At 48.9% G+C, this 19,421-nt stretch overlaps 1 protein-coding gene across 11 annotated transcripts in view; it reads right to left on the bottom strand.

Annotated features, from left to right (window-relative positions):
* The window catches only part of trh (PAS domain-containing protein trachealess), a 398,041-nt gene that overhangs the window by 43,141 nt on the left and 335,479 nt on the right, over nt 1–19,421 (bottom strand). For 9 of the 11 annotated variants that reach the window (XM_089557222.1, XM_089557225.1, XM_089557223.1 and 6 more), the window contains one exon: nt 4,068–4,309. The exons of 1 other annotated variant lie outside the window; for it this stretch is intronic. In XM_089557222.1, the coding sequence (XP_089413348.1) occupies nt 4,068–4,309 (242 nt within the window). The remainder of the gene's footprint in view (nt 1–4,067; nt 4,310–19,421) is intronic. One more of the 11 variants, XM_089557233.1, reaches the window with a different exon arrangement.

Below are 19,421 nucleotides of genomic sequence, written 5' to 3'. Positions count from 1 at the left end.
GAAGGGCCGGTGAGCGCAGTAAATAGGGAGAAAAGGCATTGAGGAAACGCTGAAGAGGCCGTAAAGAGAAGAGGAATTGGGGAGAACGGGAAAACGGAGACAAAAGGGAGAAAAAAAGAGTCCAATGTGCCTAGGGACAGGAGGGGAATGAAGGCACAAACTGGCCACGGCTTCGAGCCAACAGGCAGGCAAAAGAGTGCCGTCTATCGGATGGCGCTGATTACGGCGACGGCCGCACGGGCCTCCTCCATTCCCGTTATTGGCCATATTAACGGGACGGACGGATGGCGGAGGTGGCGGGCGAAAGCACCGCGCCGGATTACGCAGCGTGCAGGCCCGACCTCTGAGGAAGAGGAGAAACAAAACGGGGATAGAGCCAAGGCAAGAGAAAACGACAGCCGCGGAATCACGTATAAGGAAACGGGCGAGAGAGAGATAGGAAACTAAGATGGCAGCTCCCGCATCTTCTCACTTACCGTCTCTCTTTCATTTCTTTCTCTCTCTCTCGTTCTATCCCTAAATGGGGATGCGCCAAGCTTTGTTCAAACCGACTCTAATGCAGTAATGCGAGAAAAAAAATGACGTGCATGGGAACCCGCGAGGCTTAAAAACAGAGTCCCCGTGAAATCTTGAAATGGATGCAGGAACAGAGACGAGACAAAAAAAGGCTCTAGAGTCTTAATTTCCAATACGTCATCATCAAGCGGGAGTGGTGAGGCTAGGAGGGTTGGGTTGGGAGCCAGGGATGCTAAAGAGTGGTGAGGCTAGGAGGGTTATGTTGGGAGCCAGGGATGCTAAAAACGACGCTTTTTTCGAATGGCACACGCGACGCGGTAAAGCCAGCATACGGGGGGACCTTGAGGAATCCAGCGATATTACACGATCACAGTATCGTGGATTATGGGATTCGGAGGGGCGGAACCATTTTTTTTTTTCGGACCTGCGTTGATTTACTAGAGACGCTGCGTCATCCTGCGGTGAACAGAGATGTGGCCGGCTCAGTCAATATTCTTTCATGCTGTCGGAAAGACCGTGTTGAACGAATAAAAAAAAAACACGGAAAGAACAAACGCGGCACCGTTATACTCCGCGCGTGACGAACCAACCTTTTATCGTGTTCAGTCTTTTCTAAACTCCGCCGAGTTCGCACGCAAAAATGACGCAACAAAAGCAAACAAACGAATATTGCGCACAGCGATGGCAACGCTAGTGGCCATACTGATTAAGAAACAAATGGAACGGTGTCCATGGTGGGTCGCCACGTGTCGAGCCTACGCCAGCCCATCGCTCATACGTTCAGACGCGCGCGCGTTGTCACTTTTAGAAACGCAAAGCTGCCGGGCCGCTACGGTCCAAAGCAGGCCTGACCCCTGAACCGCCCGAAGCGTGTCCGACTGGTCAACGCCTGTGCCCAGCCAACCCTGCCACGGCGCGCCCCCAGTGCGTCATTAACGACAGAAAAAAAAAAAGCAAAGGACACAATAAGCTTAAGAACGGCCCCGCCTACACAATAAAATCCTCCTTTCCTCCATGGCAAAGCTGTTGGCCTCCGACAAAAGCACCGTTACTTCTTCCTCTCTTTCTCTCTCTCTTACGCTTAGCTCAGTGTATTTTTCACTGTCCTCCTCCGCTTCACTCCTACCCCTCTATAGCCTGGTCACTGTACGGCGTAGCCTTCGGGCCGCTGCTAATCGGCCCTCTCCTATAGAGTGCAGCCGCTGCTTGGAGCCATTAGCAAAATTGCGCAGCGCACACTGATCCGGGCGTTCCGGCAAAGCAAGGTTTCGCTGGCGGAGCCGTTAGCGATCTGCGAGCGCCGTTCGGTCAAATCCGGCCGAATCAGCTCTCGGCGCCGTCACACACGCCAGGCGACGCGAAAAACTCGCTGCGTCATCACCGCTTTTCCGTTTCATTGCGTATAGGCAGGCGTACAGTATATATATGACCGGCGCGCAAGTACAGATGCGGGTGAGGGACGGAGGAGCTACCGACTCCCTCGGACGCTGTGACGTGCGTTGCCAGACGCGGTGGCAGCAAATAGACGCCAGACGGCGCTTTGAGAGGACAGCTCGCAAACAGCGATTTGACGACCTCGAAACGAACGGCGCAGAGAGGGAGACGCGCGAACCGCCAGTACAGTAGAGAACAAACTTGGCTAGAAGACACAAACAAAAAAATAAAACAAGCAAGGTGAGGTCAGCGGAGCAGTTCTTGCGTGGCTTTGTTAGGCAGAGCCGGGCGAATCACGTGATGAGTTGAAACCCCTTTTCTTATATACCAGTGCTATGAGGACGTCGTTGGGCCCCATCGAAGCTCACAGCCTATTTAATAACAAGCTATTTAATAACAATGGGTATTTAATTACCCATTGGCATCCACCCAAGCGCAGCCAAGCGGATATAAAGGGAAGCTATACAGCTGTCTCAGAAACTTCGTAGTTAAAGAAAAATTCGTCACGGTCCGGGATTCGAACCCGGGACTACCGCTTCACCGGAGCAGTCGCTCTACCAGCTGAGCTAACCAGGACGGCAAGCTTATGGTAGGGCGAGTGCGACTTGATCAATAACTCGAAGTGGTAACAGAGTTGGTTCACTTTTAAGGTGAAGCTTCCCTCTGTAGCCGTATGGCTGCGCTTGGGTGCATGGACGCCAATGAATAATTAGTCCCTTATTACAAATCTACTCCACCTTGGAGGATTCCCCTAGATATTTGACCATCCTATTTTAATAGTGCGATGTCGTTAAAGGTCCCGTTCGAAGGAAAGCCTGGCGTCGGCGTAACTGGAAAATTTTGAACGGTCGAAAGGGTAGTGCCATAGACAATCAGTTTCGCTGGAAACTAAAAAGGTGGTCAAGCGGAATCGAACCGCTCTCCCGTGGGTCGGCGCACGCTACCTCTACAACACTGAGGAACTTTCGCTCAATGGGATAAATGGAGACTTTGTACGATCACCTCACAGCGCACAGTAGGCGATTTGCATTACAGCAACACTTAGTTAATTAGGGTCACTAATTAGCGTAGCCACTTAGTATGGGCCAATATCCCTCAAGAGAAAAGTATACAGCAGCTGTATATTACAGGTACTCACCTACGGGGCAGAAAAGTGGAGGCTAACGAAAAGGGCTCAATTTACGGACAGCGCAGCGAGCTATGCAAAAGAAAAATGATAGCTGTAACGTTCAGAGATCGCAAGCGGGCGGAGTGGGTGAGGGAACAAACGCGGATTAATGACATCCTAGTAGAAATCAAGGAAGAAGTGGGCTTTGACAGGGCATGTAATGCGAAAGCAAGATAACCGGTGATCCTTAAGGGTAACGGAGTGGATTCCAAGAGAAGGTAAACGTAGCATGGGGCGGCAGAAAGTTAGGTGGGCGGATGAGATTAAGAAGTTTGCGGGGATAGCGTGGCCGCAGCTGGCAAAGGACAGGGTTAATTGGAGAGACATGGGATGGGCATTCACCCTGCAGTCGGCGTAGTCACGCTGATGATGATGATTATGGACGATGATGTGTAATGAAGCAGTAAGCGATGGCAACAAGCGTGTCGATATCTGCGAAAGGTTGCGCCATGGGGCCCCCCAAGCGACCGTAGGGACCCTTCAAAGCTATCGCTTCATATACTTTTAAGGTGAACTTAAGTAAGTGTCCCTCAAGTTTTTCACCGGGGGCGCAGTGAGCCCGTATCGGGAATTCAAGGCCTGACGGATGTCGCACCGAATCCCCTCCACCTGTCTACCCAAAGGAGTGTGTCATATTGGTTGGCTTATGGGGTTAACGACCCAAAGCGACTCAGGCTGTGAGGGACGCCGTAGTGAAGGGCTCCGGAAATTTCTCCCACCTGGGGTTCTTTAACGTGTACCGAGATCACACAGTACACGGGCCTCTAGAATATCGCCTCCATCGTAATTCGACCGCAGCGGTCGGGATCGAACCCGCGTCTTTCGGGTCAGCAGCCGAGCGCCGTAACCACTGAGCCACCGCGGCGGCTGGGGAGTGTCGTATTGTTTAACTTCAGTATTGATATGAGGTTGACGGTATGAATGAATAAACAAACAAACAAAGGTATACCTTTGAGCGCCTTGGAGGGCGACGAGGCGGGGTCCCTGTGCCAGGGCCGGTGTCCGTGCTGGGAAAAGTCCCTGAGTTTCAGGTAGGAAATGGTGAGGCGGATGATGGAGGCCTTGTCGAGCTGGCTGGTGATGGCCGCCGGCAGCGGCAGCATCTTGGCCAGCTCGTAAAACTCGTAGTTCTCCTTGCCCCTCCGTGACCTGGCTGCGTCCCGGCTCTTTTCCTTGCGCATCTCGAGGATACTGCGACACACGGGAAGGACACTCAACTCAAGACAATGGAGGAGAAGGAAGGGCGCTCAACTCAAGACAATGGACAAGATCTATTGGGGCCCCGCGCGGTCTAGCACAGCGAAATCACAATGTTATAGCACACAAAAGCATGGGCACGTCCCACTGAAAAACGAGGAAAATAATTAATTAGCTGAGGTTTAGCTCTGGTTAAACCGGGCAAGTTGCGTAAGCAGCGTGCAGCCTGGTGGAGCGCGGCTGAAACGGTTGCTATGGCAACGACGCTCCATCTGTTTGACCTCGCTGCGGCTAAAGGTCAACCGTGGCCATCGCCGGGAGCTACGCGACGGCTCGAAGCCTGGCGCAGTATTGCTTACGCAATAAAAGGACTATAATCCAGGAGAGCAGTAGGAATCTGGGCTCGTTGGTAGCGCATGAAGAGGGAAAAAAGCGCAAGGATTCAAGGCGAGATCAGAGGTGTGGAGGAAACGAGCGCTACACTTCTCCGAGGGAATTCCGCGGAATTCCACTTCTCCACGGAATCCCGCTCTTCCGCGGAATTTCCCGGAATCCCTTTGGAGGAGTGTACAGCTCGTCCCGTCCACTCCTCCGCGCTCGTCCTTGTGTTGCGCTTTTTCTTCAACGTCAAAAAAAAAAAAAGAACACGTTTATACGCACACACAATTCACAGCTCTTCTCACTATTTACGAAAAAAAAAACTGTCATTTGTAAAACCTATCCCGAGGAACAACTCCTATTACTCGGGTTTGCACGAGCTCAATTTCAGCCGCTTGAGAAGTAAATAGTTGAAAACATAAATAGCGCGGAAAAGAGTGGCGACAGAAAGGTAAACCCCACTCGGTCGTTTAGGATCGGGGAGAGGCAGCCACGCAGTCACCGGTAAAAAAAAAGAAAAGAAAAGAAGGAATAAGGCTCGCGCTATAGCATCTCTCCTTACACGATTGAGACGCAGCAGAGTCGAGGTGCGCTTATCGCAAAGCGGCACACGGCTTCCCCAAATCGCGTACACACAAGCCGGCCGAGAAGAAAACAAATTGGGTGCGAGCGGGAAGCTTGGAGGCGGCCTTAAAGCCGAGAGCAATAAGCCGAAAAACAAAACATACAAAGCGGCCTCCCTCCGGAATATTTTTAAAAAAGAACGCCGTATTCGGCGAAAACAGAGACCCATTTGCGAGCGCTCCCCCCCCCCCCCCCCCCCCCCCCTTTACCCGAACGAGCAACTCCTTCCCTCTTCTCCTCCCGCTTCTTTATACAATACACCGTGTGACAAAAGCGGCGCACCGTTGGGAAAGTTCCATGCAGTGTCAGTTTTTCAACTTCGGTTGACATCGCCGCGACTGACTGCCCAACAGCCCTAGCACTCCTCAACTAGGATGTAGTTAACAACGAATAACTGCACTCATAAGCTGCCGGGTAACGGAATGAATGCCGAGAGAGGGCAAGCATAGCAGGGGGCGGCAGAAAGTTAGGTGGGCGGATAAGATTAAGAAGTTTGCGGGGATACGGTGACAACGGGGATACGGTGGATACGGGGGATACGGGCGGGGATACGGTGGCAACTGGCAAAGGACAGGGTTAATTGGAGATATATGGAATAGGCCTTTTCTCTGCAGCGGGCGTAATCAGGGTGATAATGATGTTGATTAACCAGTCATGAGCTGCCGGTCAGTCACTTGCGAATAACCGCAGCTCTAAGAATTCAACCTCCGATTAGCTGGAAGAAGGCAGGTACAACTCCTACCACACTGCATCGTTTTAGACAGACAAGCTTTAAGTATCGGTTTTTGAAAGGCGGGGAGGGTGGTGCGCGTCGACGTGTCCTGAGACAAACCCGCCACAATGCAGCGCTATCACCCACGATCTCAGCTCAAGAAAAGAAAAGAAAAAACGAAAGGCAGGTCGCTTCGGTTTTTATGCAGCTGGCGAAGTAAGAACACGAATAAATAAATAAATAAACGCGCAGCAGGACTAACACAACAGCTTCGATAATAAAGCGGCAGGATTTTTAAACGCGCGGGTGGCCCTCGGCGAGGTCCCCAACCCCGCGAGCGCTAGCCTTTGCAGCTCCCCGGCGAATTCGGAACGGCTGTATACAAATTTCTGCGACGATAAAGGGGCGGCCAACGGGGAGCAAACATATGTGTGGAAAACGCAACAAAAGCGTTGCATAAGTCGGTAAAGAAAGATGCGGACTGCGTGCGCCATTCTTAGCACGTCTATACTTTTACCGGTAAGAAAAAGCCGTATCTAATCATCCGCCTGTAATGGAGCAAAAGCTGTATGCCATGTAGCTCGTTTATTTTTTCTTGTTCTTAGCACGTCTACACTTTTTCCGGTAAGAAAAGGCCGTATCTAATCCTCCGCCAGTAATGGAGCAAAAGCTATATGCTACGTGGCTCGTTTATTACTTCATAGGTTTCCCGCCAATTAAACACACAAAGCACGTGTTATGTTTACATACAATGTTGCCCCCCGTGTGCTAGTCGTTTTGTTCTTTCTGTTTCCCCGATTATTAAAATTAACAAGCCTTCATTGATTATGGGGTAAGAAGGTGAAGCATGCTGCATGAAGTCTTGATAAAACTGGGAACAGCAGAGAGAAACACACTCATAGCATGGACACCCCTGCCTCGGAAGAGACTTACTGTATAACGCAAGAATTTACCACAGCAGCACAACTAATCGATCCAATGTTAGAAATGTATTGGCAACGGCGGATCCTAAAAAGGTGATGCCATCCATTGCCATCGATTACTTGTGCTGCTTTGAAAGTAAAGTCAATTTAACATGGAATAAAGGTGATATAATTTCATCTCCGTATTAAGCAGCTCGCGTGTAGATCACGAAAGAACTTGCATCCGGTGCAAGTTTTGTCCCGTTTTATGTAGTCTGTAAAAATTATAAATTTAAATTTAAATGTATAAATTTAGTCTGTATAAATAAAATCCACGTTCTACCTCTTCGGTTTGGTTTGGTTTATGGGGGTTTGACGTCCCAAAGCGACTCAGGCTATCAGGGACACCGTAGTGAAGGGCTCCGGAAATTTCGACCACTTGGGGTTCTTTAACGTGCACTGACATCGCACAGTACACGGGCCCGGTTTGGTTTGGTTTGGTTTGGTTTGGTTTATTGGGGTATAACGTCCCGAAGCGACTCGGGCTATGAGGGACGCCGTAGTGAAGGGCTCCGGAAATTTAGACCACTTGTGGTTCTTTAAAGTGCACTGACATCGCACAGTACACGGGCCCGGTTTGGTTTGGTTTGGTTTATTGGGGTACGTTCCAAAGCGACTCGGGCTATGAGGGACGCCGTAGTGAAGGGCTCCGGAAATTTCGACCACCTGGTGTTCTTTAACGTGCACTGACATCGCACAGTACACGGGCCCGGTTTGGTTTGGTTTGGTTTATTGGGGTACGTTCCAAAGCGACTCGGGCTATGAGGGATGCCGTAGTGAAGGGCTCCGGAAATTTCGACCACCTGGTGTTCTTTAACGTGCACTGACATCGCACAGTACACGGGCCTCTAGAATTGCGCTTCCATCGAAATTTGGCCGCCGCGGCCGGGATCGAAGCCGCGTCCTTCGGGCCAACAGCCGAGTGCCATAACCACTGAGCCACCGCGGCGGCTTACTTCTTCGTTCGCGTATATAAAAGGCGCCATGAAGCATGCATTCACAGAGAACGACGTTAACGAATAAATTTCAGTTCCGTTTCTATCAACGTAAACATCTCTTTCTACGCGTTTGATTTGCGCACGCATAAAAAAAAAACTCGAACAAAGCCGGCAGCCGCGACCGTAAACGCAAAAAGCGGGTGCGAGCGGAGCAGGGCCAATAAAACTCCGGCCTCAAAGTCGCGGCGAATATATACATCACACGCACGCGTTCCCGCCATACATTTGGCAAGTGCTCCATGGGGGAATATATACATCCAGCGCTCACTCGTGCATTCCACGGCCGGACGCAATTGAAAAGGCGATCTCTCCGAGTACATATACGACGCACGGTTTTACGAGCCGCTGTCGAGCGGCGATATGCCCAACACCGCGCGCTGACCCGCTCCCATCTCTGAACGCGAAACCCTCGACGCACAACGCGTGTTTTATGTCCCAGCTCTGAATATATGGACTCCCGTCAGGAGGTCGGGTTTGTTGGGTGTTAGCTCTCGGGGCTAGAGCAGCTACGTTTCGGAAAGGAAGCGCTTCAATAAACCTTTGCATCGAACTTACTGCCGTGCCTTACTATAGAGCCTTACGATGCAACCGCAGTATATATTGAGAGAAGGGCACCCTTAAGGGAACGCACATCCTAATTGGGAAAGAAAACTTTCACTGATTTGTTCACTGGTGGATTTATCAGTGTACAGTCTTTGTCAAAAGTTTAGAGCCCAGGGGGTTCGCTTCCAAGCTTTATATTGGGACTCCAGGAGCATTCATGGAAGCCCTACCTATTGCAGAAGGCAGTAACAGAAATCTTCTTATGTCCAGGAAATTTGGAGCGCTAGAGATGCAATAAGAACGACACAGTGTGGCTCAAAAGAAAACCCCCTGGGCTCCAAACTTTTCACAAAGGCTGTACATACCATATGGGCGACCGGAAGCACTATGGAACTCCCATGAGATGGGGAAGAATCTAAGAGGAACTAGAGAGAGTGTAGAAAGAAACGGATCATTAGTTATATATGAAAGCACTACATGATAACTGATGAAACACGTGCCGATTACTGAACGCACCGAATCTGTCCTGGGATCCTGCAGGTCGTGTGAGCAGCGAAAGATCGCCTATTTTATCCGCGCAGGCTGCAAGCGCGAGATTCTCCTGCACGTGAAAAACTGACGTTCTTGCCGACGGGTTAAAAACCTATAGGAAACGGGGTTTGCCACGCTTTGCCGTGCGAGACAAATACCATGAAATTATAGGTCAGGGCGTTTACCTCGGTTAATCATCGTATTCATCCATCAATTCACGCATCAATACGGAGAAGCGAGAAGAGGAACCCATTGCCAAACCTTTCACAGCGCGCAGAGAAAAAAAAAACTCAGGGTGCACTTTGGCTCTCTAAAGGGGTGCAAGGTGAAAGCCTTTCCTGGCGCACTGTTGGGCACTGACTGCGAGACTGTTCGTGCTGTACTAGTGCTTTATTTGACTGCACACTTTGACTAAACATTACAACTACACACTTTGACTGCCGACTTTGACTGCTTCTTTAGCACGACTCTCTCTCTGCTTCAATGAGTTCGGTTGTATCCATGGCTATGTTCGCAGTAATGAGGTATGTAATGTGGTCACCCACGGACGTCTGACGACCCTTGTCGGAGCGTACGAAAGCTATTTTATTAGTTGTCGTCTGCTCCAAAAGGGTGCGTCAGGCGTCCGTGGGTGACCTCATTACTGCGAATCCGCGCACTCTGACGTCATAACCATTTCGACCAACTGACAACCTTCTGTCGACAACGATGCGGCACTGAAGGCTTCCGCCTTAAAAGAAGCTTGGGAATTAATCCCTTCTCACGCGTAGCTTCGCTCAGAAACCCATTGGGCGGCCATATCGGAGGCGTTCCATAAATCAGACGCCGCCGGGTAACGTATATACGCGTTAAACGGGACCGACAGCGCACAAGGGGGCCGCTGTCGGCGGAAGAATAAGGGAGGGGCCGCTGAGAGGGATATATTTATCGCGGCCTCGATGATCGCCCGGCCTGCTGTAGAAACTGCCGGCCACAATGGCCCCATCGGTGGCGTCGACGCTAAGATGGAGGGGTGCCATCGCAGGAGGTCGAAGGAGCCCCCTCGGAGCCGATAACCGTAAATCGCGCTCACGCACAGCCGAGCGCTGGGCTCACACGAGAGGCCTACCTCGTTTCTCGCCTCTAGCCTACATATATACCGGGTGTTTCAGCGAAAACTTCCAAAAATTTCCAAAAAATAGGCCTTTTGGGGTGAAAATATGGCTTTTGCTGCATAGTATTGCCAGTGCTGGCGGACTCCAGAAAACCGGTGAATCGTCTTGAGTAGTAAGCTGGTTAACTAACTTTTAATAATTAACTTTTTAATTAGCAGAGTTAGGCGCCTAGTTGCAATTAGAGATTTGTAGCCGGTCGTTAGTAATAGCCATATCAGTTTTTAGAGTTTCCAAAACGCTATTACCCTTGCCCCTGTGGCTTGACAAAATTTGGCTACATCGTGCCAAAATACATGCACTTTCGAAAAGCAAGCAGGCAGAGCAACCTTTCCAGAGCACGTAACTAGTCAAAAAAGCCAGATTGTCAAAACGCTAAGTGCGCTCTGAAACGCCTAATTCACCCAGATTTACAAATTTGCTGCAGGAGTGTGGCACGCCGCAGTTAATTTCCCACCCTGAGAGAAACTAAGAAACGCGGAAATGTTTTAATGCAAAAATACGCTCTACACGGCTTCCACGCTACTTTTTTCGCGGAAGTAATTTTGCCCCAGCCCATGTTCAACATGATAGCAATTCAAGTGCAAGCACTTCTGGATAACAGCGACCAGTACATATACGTCTTTACCAGCGTACCTGTGCGCATAGCAAGCAGGATAAGCAATTAATGATATCCAGGGCACAGAGAAAGAAGGGAAGAAGGGCTGCTTAGGGAACACAAGTTGAACAATGTGCGGTAGGAAAGCCTCATTCCGTTGGGCAACGTTTCGACAAGACTTGCCCAACAAGTCGTCTTGTCGAAACGTTGGTCGGCAGATTGAGGCTTCGCTAACGCACACTGTTCAACTTGTGTTTCCTAATCTTATCCAAGTGAGCTTAGAGGAAGCGAAAGAAGGGGAAGAGGTGCAAGACGAAGAACAAGATAGCCTCAGTAGAACACGAGGACGAGAGATCCTTCTACGAGAACTTCTACGAGAGATGCTGCAAGAAGCAGAAGAGAAAGGAAAGACTCAGCAATCTGTTACAAATTGCAAGTACGATTGATGGGAGTGCATATCTTCGGCAGTTGCACCCAGCGTTTCGTGGATGCAGTGTGGGGAACAAAAGTCTCTGGACCGCGTGATCTCTAAACGAAGCTTATGACTCTATTATGAGCCTCTATTATCAAGCCATTCTAGTATTAGCCACATTCTGGTCACTTTTTAACTCGGTCGCCAAGTTCATACCGAAAATCACACCTCTCCGTCCGCTGCCTTCCTATGCGTTCTTAGTTTCCTTCTCACCCCCGACCCTCCCCCCTTCATGCCCCCTTCTTCTTGTGATCATCACGATAGTCGTCATGACCGACGCCGTCACCTCGATCATCATTATCGCCCCTACGACAATCATGTTCATTTGCACAGCGCTGCAGAAAAAAAAAAACAAGATAAAAACGCCCCGCCACGCTCAGATGCAATTAAACCGAGACAGGTCGAACCAATCTAAACTGCTCCGGAGCCTATACGAGGGCCCAACCAGAGGACGCCAATACCACCACGAAACGGCCTTTCCGACGAGGCAGAAACGGCGTTCACGGACCAGCGCAACCCCCTTAGGAGCCGTTCGCACCTATCGCGTCACTACAGTATCGCGCGCCGTCGGCACTCACAGTGGAGGAGAGCGGAAGAGTTGTGTCGAGGTTGTGCGCGGGGAGCCCGCAAGAGCCGAATCTAATTGCTCTTAATGCACTAAGCGTGTACAGAGGGAGCCGTTGATCTTAGGGTGCGCACGCCGGCACCTTGGGCGCCCTCATGCGATGAGTCCAAGATAAACAGGGGACATTACACGACCTGTTAAGAAACCAGCCGAGCCGCAGGCGGGTGCCGGGGTTGTACTGGCGCCTATAGCTATCACTGGAGTAAACTCCGGCCGAAAGGTGTTATGACCTCTTTAGTTTTCTTCTTTCCTTGACTGTGATAAGCCTGAGCCGACGCACCGTAGGACCATTAGCCAGCGTGTTAAAGCACAGAACTCTTAACGGACGATCGGATATGTGGGACTCGGCGCTATTATAGGTGTTCCCTGCCACTCGCATGCGACAGCGTGAAAGGGTACGTACTATCGGGGGCGCGAACAAGAGAACGCAAACTCAGCAGTAAAAAAAAGAAACTGGAAAATAAAAATAAATATATTAAACACAAATACCGTTCGTTACCACTTCTGAGAGAGGTCGTCGCCCCTGATAAGTGATAGTAAACCACATAAGTAAAATCTTATTTTAATGGATGGTTGACCTTTTGTTAGGCCCCAACAGCACTTCCCGAAAAGGTTGAACTAAAATACGAAGAAATGGAAAGCAATGCTGAGCCATTTTCCGCGCTGTAGTCCTTCGGCGATAGGCAAAGCTTCTATCATGGACATCGTTAAAGCACAGTTGAAAACACCTATCTGTCGGGGCCATAAATCGTGACCTTTTTAATCGTTCTCGCGGTCAACGTACATTACAGTAAAATCGAGAATGTGAGGTCAACGAACCTCTACAGTCCATGTTTGTGTGTTCTGCTTTCCGGCCCCTAACACCGATCGTGAAGGATCATCACCAACCACCGTCAAAACGTACTTCTGGTAAAGTCTAGTACAGCATAGAAGCGATGTTGCACTGTACTCCAGGTTTAAAGATGACAGCCCGAAAATGGCACGAGAAGATGCCTACAATTTTACCTCTCTATGAATTCGTTCAAGATGTCTTAACGCTCTTAACGTCGATCGTTCTTAACGTTGAGGGCCCAAAAAATGTCATGAGAAGATCCAACGATTTTACCTCTCCATGAATTTGTTCAAGATGTCATAACGCTCTTAACGTTAACATGGATCGCTCTTTTCCGGAATTAAATCCAATTCTCAACCGTCCTTCATTATACCCGTAGTAAGGAACCAAGTACTAAATCCAAACCATATAAACCATGCTTATTTACTTCAGGTACCTCATAGGTCCTTCGGGTGAGGCCTTTCAGCCATATGAAAGCCATTTAAAACATATGTATACCGTAGTGAGGCTCTCACCTCCATATCCTTGCTTGTTCGTTATGTCCAGCGACATGTGCCGTATTTCGCGACCGACTATGCCACTGATCCAGCGAGCTGCCAAACCGCTTACTATAGTGGTTAGCCTGTTGGTCAAAGCGAACTGATTAGTGAACTGTGCTCAGGCAGGAACGAGTACCGAAGACAAAGACAACACCATGGCGCAGAAGCCCTTGTAAGTGGACGGTACAAGTGGCTCGCGCACTACGTCGAAGCCACTTCACCGATGCCTTGCTACACGTACAAGCAATCGCCTCAGTCTTGAAAGCTGAATGTGTTCGCCGGAAGAACGAGAGCAACGTTTACGAAACGAACATTAAACAAATGTCGACAGAACTACGTAACGATAAGCCTATATAAGTGATGACGGCGTAGACGGCCGCAACGTACAGGAATAGCTTCAAAGAGGCGAATGCCGATCGACGATGGTAATCAGTGAGATCAACACTGCGCGCAGCCATGGCTATGTTTCCTACACGTGATATTCGTGGTTTAAAGTTCTTAACAATGACATAACTTATCGGTGTTAGCACGCACGCGCAGAAAAAGCTGCCAAACTATTCTCCTTTTCTTCGGAGTGAGAAGAAGAGAGCTACAGACGTAGCAACCCCCCCCCCCCCCCCCTTTTTTTTTATCAATGATTCCTTCTCCAGACAAGACCAACTTCCAGACCGACAGACCGCAGCTGGCACGTCATCGCTGGCCATGATTTGAACACGGCGATGGTCTATTCCCATTGAATAGAAATTGATTTTGATATTCCAGTATGGTGACGTCAATGAGTCTTCTACTGCGCCAGGCACGCACTTGTACGATTTAGAAAACACCTGAAAACCTTCCCCATAGTGCTGACGGTGTAAAACTATTCCCACGTCCTACACCATAGGTGAACTTCAGTCACAGGTGGACAGCGAGCAGCGATTTCGACCCACTTGGGGTTCTGCAAGCCTAAAAGCTAGACATGAGCACACGGAAAGCTTTCGAAATTCATCTCTCAAACGAAATTCGGTCACCGCGGCCACCTAATCGAACCCGCAACCACGCGTGATTCTGAGCGGTATAGCGTCTCTCTTCCTGCGAGCCACATACAGCGGCGCGCGCATCACCCGCCCGCATATCACAGATGGCGAGCGAATGACCGAACGCCGCCACCTTTCTCTTCATAACTTCCTCCTCCCCCTCACCTTTATACGGTCACGCACGTGGCACCGTAACGGAGAGAGAAAGGGGAGGGAACGGATGAATGGCCGACGAGGCAAACGAACATCGCCTCCCTTACGCGCGCATACAGGACAGGCGGATGAAGCCTTCACCCAACCAAAAATATATAAAAAAAAATAGGGACAATCCCAGCTGCCTTCCGACTGAGGGGGTACGGCGGCACGCGCGGAGTGTGCCGCAAAAGAAGTGCTACTGGATTATTAACCGGAAGCTATTTCGGAAATCATATCAGAGCACGAGAGAGGAGGGTCGTGATCTATCTATCCTGCAGGTTGCTGCGGCGGCTGCAGAGCGGGGAAGACGCGGGGCTCCCTCGTATACACCCGCACTCTCGGTCCACTCCTTCCTCCTGAACCGAATGCGTAGATACGTGTTTTTTTCCTTTCCTAGTTGCTCCCCTGTGTATTATAAAGAACGTAAGTTGATAAGCGTGTTTCTTCTTGTACGCTGCAACGTTCCGCTCGCAATCTGGACCCGCGAGTACATAGATAGACATGCATAATTCACAATTAATCGCCGAAAGTGGAAGACAGTCATTTGCGCGTTTTTTTTTTCTTGGTTGATACAGGGAGACATTACTATGCTCTATAGTACGGCTTCCGCCCCACATGACGACTGGTACTATCCTTCCCAACCCCTTAGGAAAGGTATAGGATGGAGACAAAAAGATTTAATTTGCGACTCGGGGTAGACGTAAATAAGCAGAGATAGCAGACAGTAAAAAGCAGCGTTCGCTTTGTCCGCCCTTCTTGATCTGCATTTTTTTTTTACACTTTTTGGCTGAATGTAAAGTAATGAAAGACACAAGCATGACCAATGAGTTAGACAGGCAGAGCAGAACGGTGGGGCTAAAAAATAGCATGCATAAAACCAAAGTAATGTTCAACAGCCTAGCTAGGGAACAGCAGTTCGCAATTGGTAGCGAGGTGCTGGAAGTAGTAAGAGAATATGTCTATTTAGGGCAGGTAGTGACAGCTGATCCGGATCATGAGAGGGAAATAACTAGAAGAATAAAAATGGGGTGGAGCGCATATAGCGGGTTCTCTCAGATCATGAATGGTAATTTACCAATATCCCTCAAGAGAAAAGTATACAACAGCTGTATCTTAGCGGTACTCACCTATGGGGCAGAAACGTGGAGGCTAACAAAGAGGGTTTAAGTTAAGGACAACGGAGCGAGCTATGGAAAGGAAAATGATAGGTGTAACGCTAAGAGATAGGAAGAGGGCGGAGTGGGTGAGAGAACAAACGCGGGTTAATCACATCTTATTCGAAATCGAGAGGAAGAAATGGGCTTGGGCAGGGCATGTAATGCGAAGGAAAGATAACCGCTGGTCCATAGGGGTAACGTGGTGGGTTCCAAGAGAAGGCAAACGTAGCAGCGGACGGCAGAAAGTTAGGTGGGCGGATGAGATTAAGAAGTTTGCGGGGATACAGTGGACGCAACTGACAAAGGGTTAATTGGAGAGACATGGGAGAGGCCTTTGCCCTGCAGTGTGTGTAGTCAGGCTGGTGATGATGATGATGACGATGAAAGTAATGCGCTTCCCCGGCTTATGTTGCGACGTGGTATACTTCGTCCTCTGTAGTCATTAGTTAAAAGCGCTGAATATGCTGGACACTGCATTCCGGGATGACGAAGCACCCGTTTACACAAAAAAACTGTGCGAAGAGGCGAAACGCGCGGAAGCGGCGAAATTACGAACAAGGAAAACATGCTTCTTAAAAGCGAAATTCGAGCACACTGAGACACCGCCGCGACTTCCATCGACCTTTTTCCCTTCACAAATACGGTTGAAGATAGAGCAAAAGCGTGCTTGTTGGTCACGAATGCTTTACAAAAGGCTCTACTTCAACGCTTAAATGCTTCTTCACCTACGGTGCCGCTACAGCACATGTTTGCACCAAAAAAAAAATGCTCAGTCCGATGGTTTCAACACAAGGCGTTTACATTTTTCGGACTGTATAAAGCCGGGCGCCGTCACGCAGTACGCAGCAAAAGACACTCGTCCGCTCTCTCCGACATGCGCACACGCCAAGATAGCAAAAAGAGAGAAAGGGCGTGGAAGAAAGACACTAGCTCTTCCTCGCCTAGTCCCGCAGACGCCGCGCGCATGCAGAATGGGCATTCGCAGACGGACCCCACCTTTGTGCACGCGCCGACCAATCAGGTGCTGCGGGCGAGCGTGACGTAAGGGTTGATGCATGTTGGCGCTTGCGTAAACGGGAAGGGGGGCTCTAATCGATTGCGAAGCCGGCCTCGTGTGCGCATGCGCCGACCCAGGAATATCCGCCCCGGGCCCCGGCGGCGGTCGCGGAGACGGGAATAATCGACCCGTGCCTCTCGCTCGTGAGCTGAGCATGGTCGTCGCGCCGCTTCGAAGCCAGTACCCGTATAAAGAGTCTAACTGCACCTTTTCAGGCCTACACCAGACTTAACCAGTTTAATTTGAATAATTAACGGAGAACACCGGGAAACACAAGACGGAAACCTCTGTCTTGTGCATTCTCTCTCGTCCACTCTCTCGTAGGGGGAGGGGGGGGGGGGGGGCTAACTTGTACGCGTACTCAAAGCACGTAAAAGGACAAAAGACGGTCGGCTGGGTCAACGATATACAGTCACTGGTGAGGAGGCGCTAACGGAACGTTGCAACGTCACTGAACCACGCCGTCACAGAACACTCGATTACCAATGTCGTCTTACGCCGCTGAAATAGGAAACACCCTCACTCTCCGAAACAGCTATGATTGCAACAAACGAATAAACAAAAGAAGGAGTGAAGCGAATCAAGGCGTGGTTCATTGTTTAGTGCCTCTACACAGTGACGTCACTTTTGAGATAAAAGAAAGCCATCGCTCCACCAGGAAACACTTGAGAGCCTTGCTACAGGAAGCAGAGGTAGCCAGTTCATGTATATTCAAATTCGAAAGCTACCTCAGCACTTACGAGGACGTTCACAGCCTAAAACGTTAAAAAACTTTGGCGACAGCGTAGCCAAGTGCTCCGTGCCATAGTGTTCCGCTGCTTGCCGTGTAATTATGTTCTTCGTGATGAAAATATACGCAGCGCAACTAACGACGGCTCTCCATTGCGAAAAGCTACGCATCCCTGGAGCGGAACGACCAATTCTCGAAAACCGCTGTCTTATTTCTTTTTTTTTTCTTCTTCTTCTTCGCTTACTGCAAAAGAATGGCTCAACGGGTCTTGTACGTGCGCTATATTACACGGTTCATGGCTTAAATAGTAGTGCAGCAAACTGACGGCACGAACACCAGTGTGCTGCCAGTAAGCTATACTGCCTCCTTTTTGGTGCGCAGTCAGTAACATTGCAATGAGGCTGCAAAAAAAATTACAAAAACAATGAGCAGAGCGAAATGCTAATTACACACAGAGAAGCGTTTGATACACTGTAAACACGAATAGGCTTATATGGGAGTAAAAATTGAGTAAGTTGGTCTCTAGAGCTCTACCTTTTATGGCCGGGGTGTGCTGCCCAAGTACAAGAGTAGATTTCGGTCCCTAAATATACGAAATGCTAAGTATATATATATATATATATATATATATATATATATATATATATATATATATATATATATATATCAGGTGTACCAGCTAAATGTAACCCAGATTTTAAAAAACACGGGATGTCCTAGCCGTGCGAAACCAAATGAGGGTTGTTTAGAGTCGCGTGACCTAGTCTGCAGTATTTTTTCGTTCTTCAAGGTTGACTAATTAGTTAAGATTAATTAACTAACTTTTTAATTATTGACTTGAGGAACACGGTGTCAATGGAGAAGTTCTAGATCGCTTTGAGAAACAGCTTACTGAGACATTTGCAGCAAAGTAATATTTACGTAAAGTAGTTTTTTTGCCGGCCTTTAACCATAACCCGCACAATAAGAAAAAGCTTCCACATGACAACTGTGCCACTTGAACGTCCCAAGACGCGCCTTAAAGAATAAAATCCGTTTTTTCTGAAGTCCTCTCCTCGATGAGACTTTAGGTGCACATTTTGGCAGAGAAGTGAGCGAGCAGCTGGTCACGTGATAACTTTCTTTTAAGGCCAATAAATGAAGCTACGTAAATCGTAACTTGACGGAAACAGCACTACTAGCGGTTTTTCGAGGCGACCTAAACCTTTTGCATTGACACTTTCTTCCTGAAGTCAATAATTAAAAAGTTAGATAATTAAACTTAACTAATTAATTAACTTTGAAGAGCGAAAAAAATACTCAAGACTAGGCCACGCGACTATGAACACCCCTCAGTTGGTTTCACTGGACTAAGACACTTCGCCTTTTTTAAATGTTTGGTTACATTTAGCTGGGACACCCGGTATATATAGCGAGGTATACGCTTCGTTAAAGGAAACATATTTGACGAAGCTATATAATCCTGTAAGCAGCCAAGTACTTCATACTCTTCAGCAGGAAGCTTTTAAACGCGGCGCCCGAGGACCCGAGGTTAGCAAATAGACGAGATTAAACTCGGTTAAAATCTTCGTAACTGCTAGAAATTCGCACGTTTTGAAGAGGAAATTTGTTTCTGCTGCCAAGCATAAGTATTCCATGTTTTTAGTGACGCAAATCTACCCCAGGGCTTGGTATACATTTCCATGCCCCTTAGAGGGAGTGCGCTAGAGGAGAGCTTAACCCCCCCCCCCCCCCCTTTTTTTTTTTACTCTTTTGGGGCTTAGAGTGTACTTATCAAGATTTTGATATTCAAAGCGTTTAAGCTGCAGTAATTCAGACATATTCGCTGCTTCTACTGTAGGCTCATTTGCGACGTTTAGCGCGCCTGCACATTACAGACAATCAAAAAATGATTTCTTTCTTTTTGAACGCGGTACTCTATCAACACTAAAAACTCACAGGGCTGGTTCAAGAACAGAACTGTGCATTGGTGAATAGAATATTGTT

Source organism: Amblyomma mixtum, chromosome 8 (assembly GCF_055824585.1).
Source record: "Amblyomma mixtum isolate Tamu chromosome 8, ASM5582458v1, whole genome shotgun sequence".
NCBI lineage: Eukaryota > Metazoa > Arthropoda > Arachnida > Ixodida > Ixodidae > Amblyomma > Amblyomma mixtum.
This window is presented reverse-complemented; position numbering and strand designations above follow the sequence as displayed.